The 17851-nt window shown below is 45.9% G+C and overlaps 2 protein-coding genes across 2 annotated transcripts; one reads left to right on the top strand and one right to left on the bottom strand.

Annotated features, from left to right (window-relative positions):
- Window positions 1–2159: 2159 nt before the first annotated feature.
- Window positions 2160–2887, bottom strand: ATP5IF1 (ATP synthase inhibitory factor subunit 1; the record flags this gene model as incomplete). Its single annotated transcript, XM_042885562.1, is given in 4 exon segments — window positions 2160–2437; window positions 2517–2629; window positions 2700–2815; window positions 2818–2887. Coding segments are annotated over 4 exon segments (441 nt in total), but the record flags the coding sequence as incomplete, so codon positions are not given.
- Window positions 2888–2952: 65 nt separating this feature from the next.
- Window positions 2953–17851, top strand: DNAJC8 (DnaJ heat shock protein family (Hsp40) member C8). The gene is made up of 9 exons (XM_042885612.1): window positions 2953–3052; window positions 4285–4386; window positions 7434–7490; window positions 9211–9277; window positions 9883–9977; window positions 10792–10863; window positions 11879–11970; window positions 12830–12905; window positions 17071–17851. Exons 1-9 carry the CDS (start codon window positions 2984–2986, stop codon window positions 17191–17193), a joined length of 753 nt encoding a protein of 250 aa, XP_042741546.1. The 5' UTR covers window positions 2953–2983; the 3' UTR covers window positions 17194–17851.

The raw sequence follows: 17851 nt of genomic DNA, 5'->3' as shown, positions 1-17851 counted from the left end.
AATGTACACCATTAGCAACCTGGTGTTCGTAAGGCAGAATTTGGAATTAAACATGGATTAACTTTTAAGCCACCAGATGACCACCACACATTCCTTAACAGGACCTGGCACTATGACTTCTTCACTGTAATATGGAACATAAACCATTTCTGTTCCAACAATGCTTCCATCAAGCAGTCTGGTTGTTTCGATTATTTTTTCCTATGTCGAGGTCTGTGAGCTTTGCTTCACACCACAACAGGACCATTGTTATTCTGAGAAAAACAGTATGGAAGTCATCTACTGTGTGCTGCAGACTGCACATACATTGGCTGTTAACAGGCTTGACCAAATCCTGATGTGAAATCAGATGTGTTCTCCTTGTACATAGGTTGCTCTGAAAGTAATGCCTCCTATTTATTTCCATGGGAACTTTAACACAGAGCAAATTAACACCATTTGATAGAGCAAATTCTCAGCCACGAAGCACCATTTTTCAGCATAGCCACCACCATTAACTGCACATTTTCAACAGAGATGAATAAAAGCCTGTGTGCCACTCATAAAAATCTGCACCAGTGGAGGTGACCCACAGTTTCACAGCTGCTGTGATGACATTACTGCTAAAATGCACCACCTACCACTTCAGTATGCTCACACTCGCTGGTCTTTGTTAATGCTCAGCGGATACCATTTTTTTCCTGTCTTCTGTACATGGAATACCTTCAGCCAGGAGCAAGGTGTGACCTGAAGGCTGTAGATTGGTCCAGTGCAAAACAAAAAGCTGAGACTGTAGGGAAGCTCCAGGTGTTCTGGAACAAAGAGTAATTTTAAACTTTTAGTTATTTATTTATTGCTAGAAACTCCTGGAATGATGTTTCAGGTCTGTCTGTACAAGTGCTACGGGAACTACCAGTTTACAAGAACCTGGTTTAGTCAGGACAAACAGCATCTTTGAATCAAGGAAAGTGTTAAGTTCTGCTGCAGAGAGTGAACTTGCACAGGCCTGGGAAGGCAGCAAGAAGTTCTGCTGCCTTGTGGATGCTCATGCAGTTGTGGTGTCCCTGCAGCCAGTAGCTGAGCATGAAGTGCTGACAGCACAGCTCCTGGCAGTGAGGCTGCCCTTTTATTTCTGATTCTTTGAGCAACTGGGAGTGCTGGGGATACTGGCAAAGGAGTGAGGTGAGCACAACCATTATTCTCCCCCTGCAAAGGAACGGGCTTTCCAGCAGCTGTATGTATTTATTCTGCCACCTGCTGAGATTTTCCTGTTTTCTTAATAGCCAAGGGTTGAGTTTTGCTGAAATTCAGCCTGTTCCTATCACTCTACCACTTCTCTTCCAGGATTGCAGTGAAATGTTCTATTTCCATGTTGGTATCAAGGTAACAGTTGCTTCTGCTGTAGCATATGACATGTTAACACACACACACCAAATAGGACGTTTTCCACTGCTTTAGATATTTTATTATGATGGATTATTAGTGTACCTATTAAGGGTAATGTGCTGTGCACCTGCCTGTCTCCAGGAAACTTCTCATACGCTGACTGAGGGACAATGTTGCTGTTATTACGGTGTTATTTTGTAGCATATAAGCTCATTTTATCTTGCATTGAGCCAGTCCCTCTGATCATAAAAAAAAAGTGTTTGCTTTGTCTTTGTCATATCTCATTTACCTTCTCTGCTCTGGAGGACTAGTGTGACAAAAAGGCACAAAGTGACCAAACTGGACAACGTGGGTAATTCACATTAAAAAAAAAAAAAAAAAAAAAACCATACAAAACACCCCGGGTGTTCACAAAAAAAAAAAATTGGAAAAAAAAAAAAAAAAAAAGCAAGGGCAAACAACTCCGTTTACTGCTTTTGTTCAACCAAAAGTGAAGGGAGGAGGTCCTACCAGTTTGAACTCATGGTTTCAGGCTTTTATACCTTGTCACTTTCATCCTTGTTACCCACCTTCTGCAGTGGTGTTGAGCAATGCCCCATCCCTGGAGGCATTCAAGGCCAGGCTGGATGTGGCTCTGGACAGTCTGGTCTGCTGGTTGGTGACCTGCACACAGCAGGGGGTTAGAACCAGATGAGCATTGTGCTCCTTTTCAACCCAGGCCATTCTATAAGTCTATGATACTTACAACCAAACAGCAGATTTTTTTTGCCCCCTCATTAACCAGGTACTGAACAGAAGAGCCACTGAGCAGTTTATTTGACATTGTTGCCAACCACAGTATAACACAACACACGTGGATAACTTTGGCCAAAGCACGCAGCCCGCACGGCTGTTTTACACCAGAGGCAAACAACACCCAGCAGCAGCAGCTTAGTCATCATCCTTCAGCGTCTTGATCTTATGCTTGTGCCGCTCGATCTCCTTCTGCAGCCGCTCGATCTCCTTCTTGTGGTGATCGATCTCCTCTTCGTGGTGCCTCCTTAAGGCCGTCAGCTGCTCCCGTTCCTTCTCCCTGTAACAGAGCACAGCGCGAGGTGGGCCCGGCACGATGTGACCGCGTACGGCGTCCCGCCGGGATTCCGGAGGCTCACCTGAAGTAACGCTCCTCCTCGGCCGCCTGCTTCTTACCGAAAGCCCCTCCGGCCTCGCGAATGGAGCCGCCGCCACCGCCGCCCTTCCCGGCGCCTTTGCCCAGCTCGCCCAGCTGCGGGGAAACGAGGCGTTGAGCGCCGCGCCCCGCAGGCTCGCCCCGTACCGCGCCGCCCCGCACGCACCTGGTCTGCGCCCGAGCCCGAGCTCCAGGCGCGCTGCTGCTGCTGCGCCAGGAGGGCCCCGCGCAGGCCGCCCCTCAGCGCCGACACGGCCGCCATGTCCGCCTGCCCTTGGAGCGCCGGCACCGCGCCCAACCCCGCAGAGCGGGAAGAGCCCGACTGCGCACGCGCCGCTCCCGCCTCTCCGCCCCTCCCCGTTACCGCGACGCGCCGCCGCGGTCACGTGCCGGGGGCGCCGCCTTCTCGGTCGGTTTCGCGCGTGCGTGTGGCATCACGTGGTGCTGGCGATGGCGGCTCCGGAGGAGCGCGGGGCGGGGGGCGCCGCCGAGGAGGCGTTCCTCACCTTCTACAGCGAGGTACCGGCGGCCGGCCGTAGGCGGCGGCGGGGGCGCGCGAACCTGGCCGCGCTCTCCAGAGCTCTGTCTGCGCGCTGACGGCTCGCCGCGGCCTAACCGGCGGCGTCGGGGCCTGGCGGGCGGAGCGGAGCCTGCGTGGGGGCGGGCGGGGGTGGCGCGGAGGGGCCCGGCCGGGTGAGCGCTGCGGGCGTGTGAGCCCTGCGGCCTCGTGGGGCTCTGAGCGCTGCCCTCAGCTCTGCTCTCAGCTCCTCTCGCCCGCTTCGATGAATCCCCGCAGACCGCCGGCTCTGCTGTCAGCTCCGAGCCCAGCTGTTGTTGCCCTGCAGCCGGGGGAGCTGGAGGGGAACCCAGCGCAGTTCTTAGTGCGTCCCTCGGGTGGTTAACTGAGCCCTGCCTGCGTGTTCCTTCTCCTAAAGGTGAATAATGAGTGCCGATAACGGGTTTGGGTTGGGTTACAGGGAGAGGATCGAAAAGAAAACTGCGTTGCTGAAAAAAAATGGCCTAAGTGAGAGGTTTTTGCTTGCTTACAACGATGTGATGGCGTTTGTTGTCTCTCCCGGCAGTGCTGGGTTAAAAGCAGCCGTGCAGTTGGTATCCAAGGTATCGGGATGACGGTTCTGGCAAAGTGTAGGAGTGAAGCGAGGGCAAAAAGGCACAGCTGCTGAGCAAGCCGTGGAAGACAAAAGCAGAAGTGCTTTCTAGATTTCTTTCACAGCTGAAAAATGATGCTGAAAGTACTGCCATGCTGTAGAAATCACAGAATGGCCCGGGTTGGAAGGAACCTTGAAGATCACGGAGCTCCAACTCCCTGCTGCACACAGGGCCACCAACCTCCACATTTCATAGCAGCCCAGGCTGCCCAGGGCCCCATCCAACCTGGCCTTGAACACCTCCAGGGATGGATGGGGCATCGCAGCCTCTCTGGGCAGCTGTTCCAGCACCTCACCACTCTCACAGCAAAGAACTTCCCCCTGACATCCAACCTCAATCTTCCCTCCCTCAACTTCAAACCATTTCCCCTTGTCCTGCTGTTATCTCCTCTTTCAAAGGGTTGAAAACACTGAAAACACTGAAAAATGTTCCCTGCTGATGCTTAAGTAACTACAGGCTTGGGATGAGCAAAAGGTGTTGTGAATTACAGTGCGGAATGATAACAGTTGGTGTGGCTGTAACATAGGAAGGCAGGTAAGCATGTTGTTATAATTGGTTAATGAGTGTTTTTTGTTCTGCAGGTAAAACAAATTGAAAAGCGAGACTCTGTTTTAACATCAAAAAACCAGATTGACAGGCTGACCCGACCTGGATCTTCCTATTTCAACTTGAATCCTTTTGAGGTTAGTCTGAGCATATTCTCCTGTCTGACTTAGCACGCCCAATTCTAGTTTTACTGAGTGTTTCTTTCTGAAAAGAGGCCAATTGTCAGAAAGATACAAATTTCTGAACATGGATTATAGTGTAGGAGACAGAAGGATGGTATGTAAGTGCTTAATGGCAGGAAGAAATTGTGTTCTGTTGGCATGCTTCTCTTGTTTAACAGCACTGGGAGATTTGGCAGAGTAATACTAAATACTTTGTGTATGGTATCATAACAGGTGGCATGCTGTCAGGTTCTCTTCTGACCACAGTTGACTCAGCATTTCTGATCATCCTTTATTTTGGGTGTTCATCCCACTGAACTTCTGTGCATAGAAGGATAGAGAGACTCCCACTTATCATAGCAGAGAGCAATCCTGGAGGAGTCAGTGGGAATTGGATTCCATGTTGTATTGTGCTGTTCCAGTTGCAATCGGTTAAAATCTTAAAAGGAAAACAGTGAAGGGAACGTATTGTGGTGGTGTTCTGGCTATTCATGCAATCACAGACTGGCTTGGGTTGGAAGGAATCTTAAAGCCCACTCAGTTCCAGCCCTCTGCCCTGGTGTGGAGCAATTGCTATAAGTGATTTGCAAACTAAGGTACAGAATTGGTCACAGGGGTCCAGAAGCAGAGTGTAGCTGGTATTGAAGGAGTCCATTAAATGGCACAGAGTGTGGAGCAGAGTACAGACACTGCAGCCAAGTTCTGTGATCCATAGTGGCTCCCTGGGCAACTTTAGAGGTTGGCAGCATCAGGAGAACCTGGTATACTGACTCCTAAGAAGAGCAGTGCTGGGATGGGGACTTGGTAGTGCCAAACTGCTTACCTGCAGCCCCCAGGCCAAAGGTCTGCTGTTGTTTTCTTTTGACAAAATGCTGTCCTTTGATGAACTTTGCTCATTGTAATACCAAAACATCCCAATATACTTCTCCCTGAGGTACAACTGCCCCTTACTGAGCTTGCATTCTGATTATTTTTTTTTCCATCATATGTCTTTAAAAGCAAGGTGAGATAATTTTACACCAAGAATAAACAGAAGTATATGTGACTGAAGTCCCTCAAGCTCTACCTGTAAAATAAAAAATAGCATAAAAATGGCTTAAAAGAGGGAGAATGTCAGGGAAAATGCCATCAGATGTCAGACATGGACCATCTTTTACTTCTAGGTTCAGTCAACAGGCTGAGCCACCATTCCCCTCCATAGGGATGCTTCTTGGGTAACACTTGCACGGTCAGTAATGCTGAGTGCTTCCCTGGAAGACAAAGTAATTTCTGTTCATGTTCTTGGTTAACCTCTCATGCTTTGCAGACAAGTGTGTTTATCACCAGCAATCCAAAAGAACCTGTAATCTGTTGCTTTAATGAACTGCACAATTCACTGATCAAGCTGTGAGAGTTCCTAGTCTGGGCATGGCTCGAATTCTTTGAGTGGCCGTGGAACCCATTTGGATGCTGCCAGGTGAATTGGGCAGTGTGCTGTCTGTGAATCCATAGTCATGGAAGTTCTGTGACCAAACTTAAAGCTCTGGGTTGGGCATTGCTCAGAATCTACGCTCAGCTGTCCCCAGCCCCTCTGATAGCTGAGGACAAGCTGAAACACAATGGAGTTTATTTTCTGCCAAATTACATTGCCCTTTGGTGCAACACATGGGCTGGCTGCCCTCTGCCAGATGAGACTGCCTGGGCCCTGTGCTGCCCGGCCTTGAGCACCTCCAGGGTTGAGGCATCCTGTGCCAGGGTCTCATGTGCCCCGTGATGAAGAATTTCTTCCAAATATCTAATCTAAATCTTTTCCTCTTTCAATTTAAAGCTATTACCCCTTGTCATATAGCTGTACTTCCTGACAAAGTTCCTCCCCACATTTCTTGTAGGTAATGGAAAGGTCAAAATGAGGTCTTCTAGAGCCTTTGCTTCTCAAGGCTGAACAGCCCCACCTCCCTCAGCCTCTCTTTACAGGAGAGGTGCTTCAGCCCTCTGAGCATCCTCATGGCATGGTCTGGATCTGCCCCAGCAGGTCCATGTCCTTATGCTGGGGCCTCAGAGCTGAATGCAGCACTGTAGTGGGGGATAATTGCTTCCTTTGCCCTGTCCTGTTAGCTGCAGTCCTTTTGGTGCAGCTCAAGATAGGATTGGCTGTCAGGGCTGTGAGTGCACATTGCTGGTGTGCTCTGTTTCTCATCCACTGAACAAGAGTTCTTTCCTGATGTCATCCCTGTCTTTTTTTCTAATAGACTCAGATGCTTTTCATAGCCCAAATTTAAGGCTGATCATTCAGGAGATTCACTTTGCAGTGTTTGGATCTGTGTACATCTCAATACTGGACTTGGAGAGCAAATGACAGAAGCCGTTTAAAAGTGAGCTGTAGCTTTTCTGCAAAAGAAGTGTTTTATATTTCCAGATTCTTAGTGTCAGACCAGTGTGTGTCCACGCTGAGCAAGTTCAGTTGTTGCTTAGTGCTTCTGTTAGTCAATTGATTCACAGAACAGTTCCTAAACATTTTTTCTGAGTTTGTTGCATCCCTAAAGAAAAACGAGTTGTAAGCTTGTTCATGGAAGCCAAACAGTAAAACTCTTCCATCTTTCAAAAGCTAACAGACAAAATCAATAAATTCTTATGAAATAATGTGTTTCTTGTAACTGCTCTCAGTTACAAATTGTCTGACAGTGTCCCAAAGCCATGATGTGCTTCTGTTTCTACTGAACTAAGTAATGGATTTGGTTGAAGGTTTGGACCAAAGGTGGCTATTTAGGGATGGCAGCTGTCTGTACAAGATTAGAGTGTGGAAAGGGCTCTGGCATACTCAAAGAAATATAGCATTGCGTGAGGTAGAATGTCCCAAACACGCTGTCCCTTAAAATGTCTCCATTTTACTAGATGAAAACTCATGCTGAGGCAGCTTCCCATTGGGGTGAGCTTTCTGACATTCAGCCTGTATGCTGATGAACCAAGTATTCAGAACTTGCTGCCAGGAACCTGAAATGTGGGGCATAGCATTGAATTTGCTCTGTTGTTGTGATCTTTTTTAGGTTCTGCAGATGGACCCTGAAGCCACAGATGAAGAAATAAAGAAAAGGTTTCGACAGGTATTTGACTTTTGCATTTGAAGCTTCTGAAATGAACACTAGAAGCTCTGCAGAGATTGTGCAGCTGTGCTTGGGAATGGGGAAAGCAGTAGAAAAGTTGTGTCTGGGTAGAGACAAGAAGCTGTTTTGTGAAGAAACATGTAGAACAATCTTTGTATCCACGAGGGGAAAGCTGCAGAAGGGTGCCTGGTCTGTGCATGGTATGCTGATTTGTAAAGCGTGTGACTGAGCTGCTATGAACTGAAAAGCCCACATATCAGCTGTGTATTGGAGCTTAGTCCGAAGAGGAGGTCAACATTTGACAGAAATTTAAGGTCTGTCAAAATGTATTTCTCTTAAATACATTACCTTTGATCCAGAAGTATTTATTTTTGAGATCTCCTTAAGAATTTCACCAGTTATTGTTTTTGTGGTTGGGCTGCCTGACAGAGCAGCAGCTCTTCTCAGTGGCTCTTCTTCATTGCTCCTTGCAACACAGGAAACATTATTCCAGACTTATTCTGCTGCAAATCTGCAGGAGAAATGCATGGTCAGTGCATGCAGCAGAAAGATGCAGTTCTCAGAGGGCTGCATCTTGCCATCTGAATTTGTGCTGTAGGCATGGAGATCTGGCTTGAGACAGCCAGCAGCTCTCTTGTCCTGATGAAGGAGTGTGAGGTGGTGGCAGGTGCTCTGTGCTTTTTCATGGGGAATGGAAGGATAACCTTTCAGTCTGTTGCTGAGTTCTCAATTTTGCTTATTGGTGAACACAGCTGTCTTAGCTTTGTGCTGATAGAATACTGCAGAAAAGTGTTTTGAAGTCAAAGTGATGGAATGAAACCAGTGTGTGGAATTATTAACTGAAGAAATCGAATGCCTAACTGGAACAGCCAATAGAAGGAAGAAGATACTGGCTATTGCAAGTCACAGAGTAAATGAGCACTGTGCTGTTCTTGGGGACAGGAGGAAAACCTTTTTTCTATGAACCAGCAAGTGTCATGGGTCAGGAAGTGAATATTTTATGTTCACCAGTGCACTGTTTTCAGCATCATAGTAGGAAAGATGTAGATAAACTAGAGAGTCTGACTAACAGTGACAAAAATAAAAGGTATGGGAAAAGAATGCTGTGTAGAGAAACTTTTAGAGTGTTCTCATCCTTTAAAAGGGGAAAATAAGGAACACGTGCTTCTTGTTGCTTTAAGGCTGTCCTAAAGATGCTAGTGATCAGTGTCCTGACTGCTCTGCAGAGACTGCTTGACTTTCTGTGAAGGAGTCTAAGGAAAAAATGTACTCATCGTTTGAAGTGGTTTAGTATTTGAATAACTTTAGAGATCCTGGAGGACTTCTCAGCAGGTGTAGAACAAGAGGTAAACCATGGCTGAGGATGGTCTTTGTGGATTTGTTTCTTTTTAAGACCAAGGGTTTGAAACTCGTGTGAACAAATGGTTCATATCAGCCCTATGCTGCTGTGGCTGGAAGGTGTTTGTATGGCTGCATGGCCCAAACTGCAGCTTCTGCAGCCTTCCCATTACAGAAGTTGGACCTGGTTTTCAGTGAGAAGCCATTATAAACTTTTACTGATGTTTAGTCTGCTGTGTTGTCAGCTCATTTGCCTGTACATACAAAGGGATGTTGTCCCTTCTGATTCCTCCTGTGAGCTGCTCTCTCCTCTCACAGAAAGCACTGAAGCAGTCTTTTCTTTTTTACAAAGATCTTGAGGGCAAGATTCTTTGTTTTGCAGCTGTCAATATTGGTACATCCAGACAAAAATCAGGATGATGCAGATAGAGCTCAGAAGGCATTTGAAGGTAAGCCTGTGCTGCTGACTCTCACCCTTTTCTGAGCTGCAGTGTGGTAGTAGTTGGGCTGCTGTTTTTCTGTAGCTGTTTTAAATGCTTGTAAGGTCTGGGCCCCCACCAAAGGACAGAATTGTTGCAGAGGTGCCTTAGATGAGAGAAGCAGTTGATGGCATTTGGTTGGCATTTCAGCAGCAGCATTGCACTAGGTGGCAGTAGTGGTATTGTTGTTAGTTTGCAGTGGGACAAACTCATCCATTGGGCTTCAGGATAGTTTAAAAAAAAAACTGTTTATTGTGTGCATTAGATTTTATTCAAAGACTGTACAACAGTAACACAGTGATTTCAGAGGCATTGCCAACCTCAAGCTTAACCTCATACCTTGTAACTAAATCACTTGGTAGGATTGGTGCTTTAACCTGCATAGTCCAGAGGTGTCTGACACTGTGACACTGCCACAACCCAAATCTCATTTGACTGATCATGAAATCACCAGGGTGTAATGGGGAAAAAAAACCAAAACACAAAAAACACCTCAAAGCCCTACAAAGTAGCAATCTTGTGATGCCTTTTGAATGTGACTACTGGTGCTATTAACATTGGCACTTGTTTTTTAGCTGTAGATAAAGCGTACAAGTTACTGCTAGATCAGGAGCAAAAGAAGAGAGCCTTGGATGTGATACAGGCAGGAAAAGAATATGTGGAACATACTGTAAGTATTCCATAAGCTATTCTTAATTTGATTTTTTTATATATCTTCCATGTGTTTAGGTCATTAAAAGGTGAACTGAGCAAAACTCAGGATGCAGCTGTGCAGGTGGACTGAGCTTCTCAAGGCATCCACAATTGTGCTTTGTCCAAGGCTGCATTTGAGCCCAGTGCAGGATAACTCAGTGAAATTCAGTACTGGAAATAATTAGGTCAAGCCGCAAGATCTGACCTAAATAGTTTTTTCAAGTCTGTGAATGAACACTGCAGTTCAGATCTGTGTAGGTGGAAGATAATAGGTGGTGAAAGCTGAAGACTGGGAAGTTTTGGGGAAAAACGACCTATAAGATAAGGAGCTTGGATTGCAGTGGTCAAGAAGTGAGTTGAGTAACATGAGCAGACCATACGTAACAAGCTGATATGGGAGAACTCAGGTGCTGTAAATCAAGGCACGCTTTATGTTCTGCTTGTTATTGTTAATGTCTCAATATTGCAATGCAAAATGAACTTCCTGCTAGTCTGAATTGTACGTGCTGGATGTAAATGTACCTTAACAACAAACTAACAGAAAGAAAGAAGGGGGTTATGTTGGATGAATAGTATCTAACGTGTTATTTCTCATGCCTGCAGTTCATGTGACAGCGATCGTGCGTGTATTTGGGCTGAAGGCCAGGAGATTTTGATGTAAAATAAAACATAGATCTAAATCAAGAACTTACCGTTATCCAAAGTTCTTCACAGAACACAGTGCTGCTTAGATACAGCGAGGAGAGCTGTGTAAAACTTTGTAGGCTCTTACTTTCATTCTTAATCTTTAGGTGAAAGAAAAGAAGAAGCAATTGAAGAAGGATGGAAAACCTCCCAATGTAGAAGAAGATGATCCTGAAGTTGTAAGTTGTGCTTCAGGGTGACGGAGGAGCACAGGATGTGTTTTGAGAAATGCGAATCAAAACCAGCATGCAGACATTTCTTTGGCTGTTTGAGTGTTGTAAATCTTTCTGCTTACAGAAGAATAGGTTGTGAGTGAGTGTAGAAGTTCCATCCATTGAGTTACATCCATTCTGGAAGTGGTTTGACTGCAGTGTAAATAGGAAATGCATTGTGATATTACGTGGATCAAAATATCCAGTTTCCTAGGAGCAAGGCCCCATTGCTGGTCCATCATACACTCTTTTTGGAATTGAAGTTCATTTTGTGTTCTGAATGCTGGAGCTGTGGCATTCTTGCTGCCAGCAGAGGCTCATATAGAACCCATTGCAGCTTCTAAAATGTGTTTTAGGGACATTTTGTAGGAAGGGTTGTTTGGGCTGTTTCTGGCATATAGGATAGATTTTTAATCTTACAAATTCATCCTTCTTTTTTTTTTTTTTTTTTTTCCTATGAAGTGTTTTTTTCCCTCTTGGTATCATCCTAATAATAGTCTTATTTTGCATTGATTTTCAAAGGTCTTTTGCTGTTCTTTAATAATGAAGTTTTAATTATAGTGATATTTTCCTCATGAAAGCCAGGGCTGGATTGTTACAACACATCAAGGAGGTCTGCTGGGATATCACCAACTAAACAGTGACCATTCAGCCTTTTTTAATATGTCAAATATTATGGCATTGCAGAACTCTGTGGGGAAAAAATAAGAGGGCTTGAAATGAAGTTCAGTTTGGGCACAGCTTCATGAATACAAATGAAATGAGATATTATTAGGCTATTAAGTAGTTGTTTCCTGGTTACGTTAAGACCAGAATTTAATCAGCAGTGTTTTATACCATCTTCTCCATCTCTGCTATGCGCTGCTCTCAGTGCAGGCCAGCAGGCTGTGTTTCTTTTTGTGCTTCTTACATTCTTCTGTAAAACAGATTTCTCTAACTGTGTTAACATGCATTGTTTCAAAACCAGATTTGTGTTTTGCAGTTCAAACAGGCCGTGTACAAACAGACAATGAAGCTCTTTGCTGAACTGGAAATTAAGAGGAAAGAAAGAGAAGCTAAAGAAATGCATGAAAGGTACAGATAGCATTCTGCTTGTGCAGCTCGGGCTCTGCTTTGCCCCTCACACTTCCTAGGAAAAGATCAGAAATTGGAGAATCTGAGGAAAGTGTTTTTGAACTGACCTTTGGGAGTCATCTGCTCCAACCTGCTGCTGGAAGCACAGCCTTGGATTAAGTTAACAAGGATCCTGTCAGAATGAAGCCTGAATTCTAATGATGTAGATTCCACGTGTTCTTTGTTGAGTGTAGATGTCTGCTGTGCTTGAAGAAAGCGAATAGGAAACGTTCCCTCCTGTTCTTAAGATACATTTACTACGCTTATATGATCTGTAGAGGCCAGCAAAAACAATGAAATGGTTTTATGTGTTGTTAGCATGCAAGCAGTTGATTTTTATTTTTAACTAATTGCCAGAAATACCTCGTGGCACGATTGTCATCAATCACCTGTTGCCTGAGCAGTTGCTGTAGATGCACTTCACAGAGCTGGGCTTCTGTAGATGAGAATTAAGGAAAAAACCTTCTCATTCTTATTTGCATGCTCATGTGTTTGCTAACTTCTCAAAATGTGTACCCTGAGCAGTTTTAGATAGCTACCACTGGAGTTATTAAGGATTCCAACTTGCTTTACAAGAGAAGATGACTCGCTGGTTTGATTAAATGTGTGTCTGCGCTCAGTGGTGCCGTGTTACCATCTCTTCTCTCTTTGGTTTTGAAACCAGTTTCTTTGCTGTGCAGCCACAGTTGTCCATATTTACTGACAAGAACTGTAATTTGCCAGAAATTGGAAGAGCTTTCAGAGATGTGTTGAAAGTGTCACCGTGTTTCTTTAATTAAGGTACTTGTGGTTCACAGCTTCTTTGTGACTTCCTTTCCAGGAAACGACAAAGAGAAGAAGAAATCGAAGCACAGGAGAAGGCAAAACGAGAACGAGAATGGCAGAAGAACTTTGAGGTAATCAGCAGCTGAACTGAATGCCACGTATGGGATGGGCCTCAGCAATTCTGGGCTGTGCTGCTGGAAATGCCTCTGCAAAAAGAGAGACTTTTTGTTGGCAGGTGTTTGAGCTAATTTAGATAAATGCTTAGTGAAATCATAGCATCATCACAGAATGGCCTGGGTTGAAAAGGACCACAGTGGTCATTGAGTTTCAACCCCTGCTGTGTGCAGGGTCTCCAACCACCAGACCAGGCTGCCCAGAGCCACATCATAGAAATGGTTTGGCATAAATCTGATAGAGCTTTGATATCACTTCTCTAAAACAGGTGTATTGTAAATGAAGTTGCAGTATTTTTTCAGCTCTGTCCGCATCTTATTCTTAGCCCAAGTTGGAAATGGGAATTACTCCTTAGCCCGAGTCACTGGTGGTAATCATAGCTGTTCAACCACTGGTTTGAGCTGGGTTGGTTCTCATCAAACAGATTGCTAACACTTAGGGAATCTGTATTTCTTACACATACCAAAGATCTAAATAATTGCTACTTCCCTTTGCTCCTTCTAGTCTGTATTGAAGGTCCAGATATCATAAGTGGCTCTGTGGTTGTTGTGCTGCCATTCTAGGTGACAGACCTACAGTCTGCCAAAGTATCTGATCTAGCCTGTAATTCTTCCTTTATTACAGACCAGAGGGGAAGTTCTGTGGCATGGAGGGCTGGGTGGACAGGGAAGAATATAATAACCATATGCAGGACCTTCTGAAAGGATGTGCTGGATTGTTCAGCTACCTTCAAACTCAGTTCCAGGCTATGTTCTAGAGTCCTTTATAGAACAAGGTGTCTGGGAGAGAGTTGTGTGTGCTGGGCTGGCATCCTTTGGAAAGCAGACAGCTGGGATTTTTCCAGGGACTTAAATGGGCAGAGTTTCTCTATTCATATGCTGAACTGTATGGATACAGGAAGTTGGGTGTTCTGGAAAACACTGAACTGACTGCATTTGTGTAATACTGCTGCCTTGAGTGCACAGTGGAGTTTTGTCATGTATTGCCAGGTAGAGAAATGTTGTGCCTCTGGTAGTGTTGCTGGCAGAACTTCTGTGGTCATTGTGGTTGGAGAAGTTGGGTGTTGCTGCTCTGCAGATGCAGTAAAGGATGGAACCTGAGGAAATGTGAACTCATATTACAAGCAAATAATGATGTACCAAAAAGGAGAACTCCTGAGCTATTGATACTGCTCCTAAACAGCTGAACCTCTGCACTTGCAAGTGTCTTCTCCAACCTTGCTGGTGACAACTCCATAAATATGAAGAGAGAGTATCAGAATTACGTGCTAATGTTCAAAATAGATCATCTAATCTGCAGGCATAAGAAGTTTATTCCTGCTTGTGGCCATAGATGGGAGAAAGTATACCGACTGTAGCTGCCTTATTCCAGGCTTGTAGCTGCCTTTGCAGAGTATCTGAAAGGAATGAGCGTGATGTCCAAAAAAGAAAGGCCTGCAAAGGTGCCTGTGCTGCCTCTGCATCACTCTTCTATGGTTACCAGCTCCTGGTGATTGTAATCCCTGCTTGAGCACTGCATGTTCTCTGGTCAGCTCTCCTGTCTCTTTACCCTGAGGACTTGTACTTTTGATCCTTATATGTGTTCTGCAATATTGCTGGATCCTCATAGGATCAGCCTTGAGAGCTCAATCATGTTTTGGTGTATCCAAAAGGAGTAAGTTTTAATGTCTGCTTTCTCCTCCTTCCCCCTACCCAATATTTGCTTTCCCAGAAATTTCACACAGAATCACAGAATCACAAGGTTGGAAACGACCTGCAAGATCATCTAGTCCAACCACCCTCCCATTCCTATCAGTGCCACAAGCTACTAAACCATCTCTCGTAGCTCCTCATCCAGGCGCCTCTTGAACACTGCCAGGGATGGCGACTCCACCACCTCTCTGGGCAGCCATTCCAGTGCCTGACCACCCTCTGAGAGAAAAAGTTTCTCCTAATATCCAACCTAAACCTCCTCTGGTACAACTTCTTGCCATTTCCTCGGGTCCTACTATTTGCCTGGGAGAAGAGGCCAGACCCTTTTACACCACAGCCTCCCTTCAGGAAGTTGTAGAGTGCAATGAGGTCTCCCCTGAGCCTCCTCTTCTCCACACTCAACAATCCCAGCTCCTTCAGCCTCTCCTCGTAAGACTTGTGCTCCAGACCCCTCACCAGTTTCGTTGCCCTTCTCTGCACACGCTCCAGGGCCTCAATGTCTTTCTTGTAGTGAGGGACCCAAAACTGAACACAGTACTTGAGGTGCGGCCTCACCAGTGCTGAGTACAGGGGGATGATCACCTCCCTGCTCCTGCTGTCCACACTATTTCTAATGCAGGCCAGGATGCCATTGACCCTTTGGCCACCTGGGCACACTGTCGGCTCATGTTCAGCCGAGCATCAACCAACACCCCCAGGTCCCTTTCCTCTTCACAATCATCCAACCACTCATCCCCAAGCCTGTAATGCTGCCTGGGGTTGTTGTGGCCAAAGTGCAGAACCTGACACTTGACCTTGTTAAACCTCATCCCATTCATCTCAGCCCAGCGATCCAGCTTACCTAGATCCCTCTGCAGGGCCTCCCTGCCCTCAGGCAGATTGACACAACCTCCCAACTTGGTGTCATCTGCAAACTTACTCAGGGTACACTCAATCCCTTCATCTAAGTCATCAATGAAGATATTAAACAGGATGGGCCCCAGTACTGACCCCTGGGGGACACCACTTGTAACAGGTCTCCAGCTGGACTTCACTCCATTGACCACCACCCGTTGAGCACGGCATTTCAAACTAAGCACGGCATTTCAAGCTAAGGTGGCTTCTACCAACAAATTGTAAGGAACAAGAGGCTTAGAACAGAAGTTGCCATATCCCTCAAAAAAGTGTTATGCAGTAATCGAGGTTGGAAGGGATCTCTGGAGGTGAACTTTCCTACTCAAGCAGGTCCACCTCGAGCCATTTGTCCAGGACCACGTGTTTCCTAGTACTCAGAACCTCCTGTGTGTCAGCCTGTGCCCATTGCCTCCTATCCTTTCACTTGGGTACCACTGCAAAGTCTTGCTCTGCTTTCACTGCACCTTCCCTTCAGATCCTTGACGTGTTGATGAGGAATCCCAACTGAGCTTTCTCTTCTCTAGGCTTAACAGTCCCAGCCAGCTGTCTCAGCCTTCTTTCATAGGAGAGATGTTCCATTCATAGCATCTCTGTGGCCCTTTGCTGGACTCTCTGTAATAACTTGATTTCTGTCTTCTGTTGGGAAGCCTGGGACTTAATGCAGCACTTCAGATGTGACCTCATCAGTGCTGAGCTGATCACCTCTCTTAGCCTGCTGGCAATGCTCCTAGTGCAGTCCAGGGTACCCTCAGTCACCTACGTGGCAAGGATGTGTTGCTTGTGGTCAACGTGGCATCCATCAGGACCCTCAGGACCTTCACTGCAGAACTCCTGTCCAGCTGGGTGACCTCCAGCACATGTTGATGCGGGGAGTTGTTTCCCCAAGGGCAGGACTTTACTGGATGCTTTCTCCAGCTTGTTAAGGTCCCTCTGGATGGCAGCATGACCCCATGGTGTCTCAGTGGAGCATTAGATTTTTGTGTCATCTGCAAACTTACTGAGCGTGCACTGTGTCCCATCATCCAGATCCCTGCCTTCTGCCATGCAGCCATAGAGGAGAGATGGGAGGGAGGAGAACAGCTGTTGTAGCTGAGCCTATGTGCAGCTCCAGTGGTGCAGGCACAGGTATTTATTCAGAAGGGACTTGAGCTTGTGGATCACACAGTGAACCGAGTCATCCCTGCACTTGATCAGTCCTGAAACCTTCAGCCTTTAGGGATCATAGGTTGGGTTTGTGAGGAGTCTTTTTTTTTTTCCTTTTCAGGAGGATTCAGTATGCTATAATCAGGCCTGCATACCCCAAGCTCATTTCTTTTGAAACAAGAAGGCAACATATTGCTTACACTGGTGTTTGTGAACTCACCTGTGGCTCCATTGTGCTGCATCTGTTGCTGTGGCTTTTCAGTGTCTCTATGTCCTGGCTGCCAGGGTGCAGCATAAGGGGCAAATTGGTACCAACCTCTCAAAGCTAGTTTGCAAAATCTGCTCTCTGGCTCTTGCAGTTGTTAACCTTCCTCTTCCTCTCCTTTGTTTCCAGGAAAGTCGGGATGGTCGTGTGGACAGCTGGAGAAATTTCCAGGCAAATACAAAGGGCAAGAAAGAAAAGAAGAACAGGACCTTCCTGAGACCTCCTAAAGTAAAAATGGAGCAGCGCGAATGATCTTGGCAGCACTGCCAAAGAGCAGCTCCCCAGCCCCCTCCCTGCTTTTAAGGACTCATTGGCACCTAGAGTAAGAATTGCTTTTTAGTAGACTGTTTGTTTCCAGTTCAATTAATTATTGGTCAAAGTATTTTTTTGTACTCAGTCCATTTGAACTAGGGCCATCATATGAACCCAGCCAGGAACCCGCTAAATGTAGAATTCGTGGCTTAGGAGGGTCCCCCATTATTGCTGTCCTGTCTGTCTGCTGCCCTGTAACTTGATGTTTTGTACTTTACAGAGATTGTGCTGTTTCACTCTATTCATTTCTAGTTTGAGAGCTGAACAAGATGTCAGAAATGCATCTGTACCTGTGCAGGCATCGTCTTTCTCAGCAAGTTCAGCTTCAGAAAGGTCTGAGCTGACGGTGGAGATCTGCTTCCATTACTGTTCAGTGCAGCTGTTGCAGTTAAGAGACCTGCAGCTCCTCCCTGCACTGCATGGTGCTTGGAAGGACTCCTCTCCCAAGATCTGATTTCCATTCTGAAATCCCAGCTCTCAAGCTTACACTTCTGTTAATCTCAGACCAGCTGGTCACTTTCTGTAAAGATAAAATAACGTCTCAAATAATAGTTATGTTGCAATGGTCTGTATGTAAAATAAATTTTTACCCAAGTTA

The sequence above is a fragment of the Lagopus leucura genome, unplaced genomic scaffold (genome assembly GCF_019238085.1).
Source record: "Lagopus leucura isolate 7727_CA_CO unplaced genomic scaffold, USGS_WTPT01 Super-Scaffold_100051, whole genome shotgun sequence".
NCBI classification, from domain to species: domain Eukaryota; kingdom Metazoa; phylum Chordata; class Aves; order Galliformes; family Phasianidae; genus Lagopus; species Lagopus leucura.
The sequence above is the reverse complement of the archived record's forward strand: the minus strand, read 5'-3'. Positions and strand labels throughout refer to the sequence as shown.

Bases quoted from the DNA above. Each gene is read 5' to 3' on its own strand.
- DNAJC8 (XM_042885612.1), top strand. From the start codon at position 2,984: ATGGCGGCTCCGGAGGAGCGCGGGGCGGGGGGCGCCGCCGAGGAGGCG. The intron at 3,053-4,284 runs GTACCGGCGGCC...TTTGTTCTGCAG, and splicing joins TCCTCACCTTCTACAGCGAG to GTAAAACAAATTGAAAAGCG. The intron at 4,387-7,433 runs GTTAGTCTGAGC...GATCTTTTTTAG, and splicing joins TCAACTTGAATCCTTTTGAG to GTTCTGCAGATGGACCCTGA.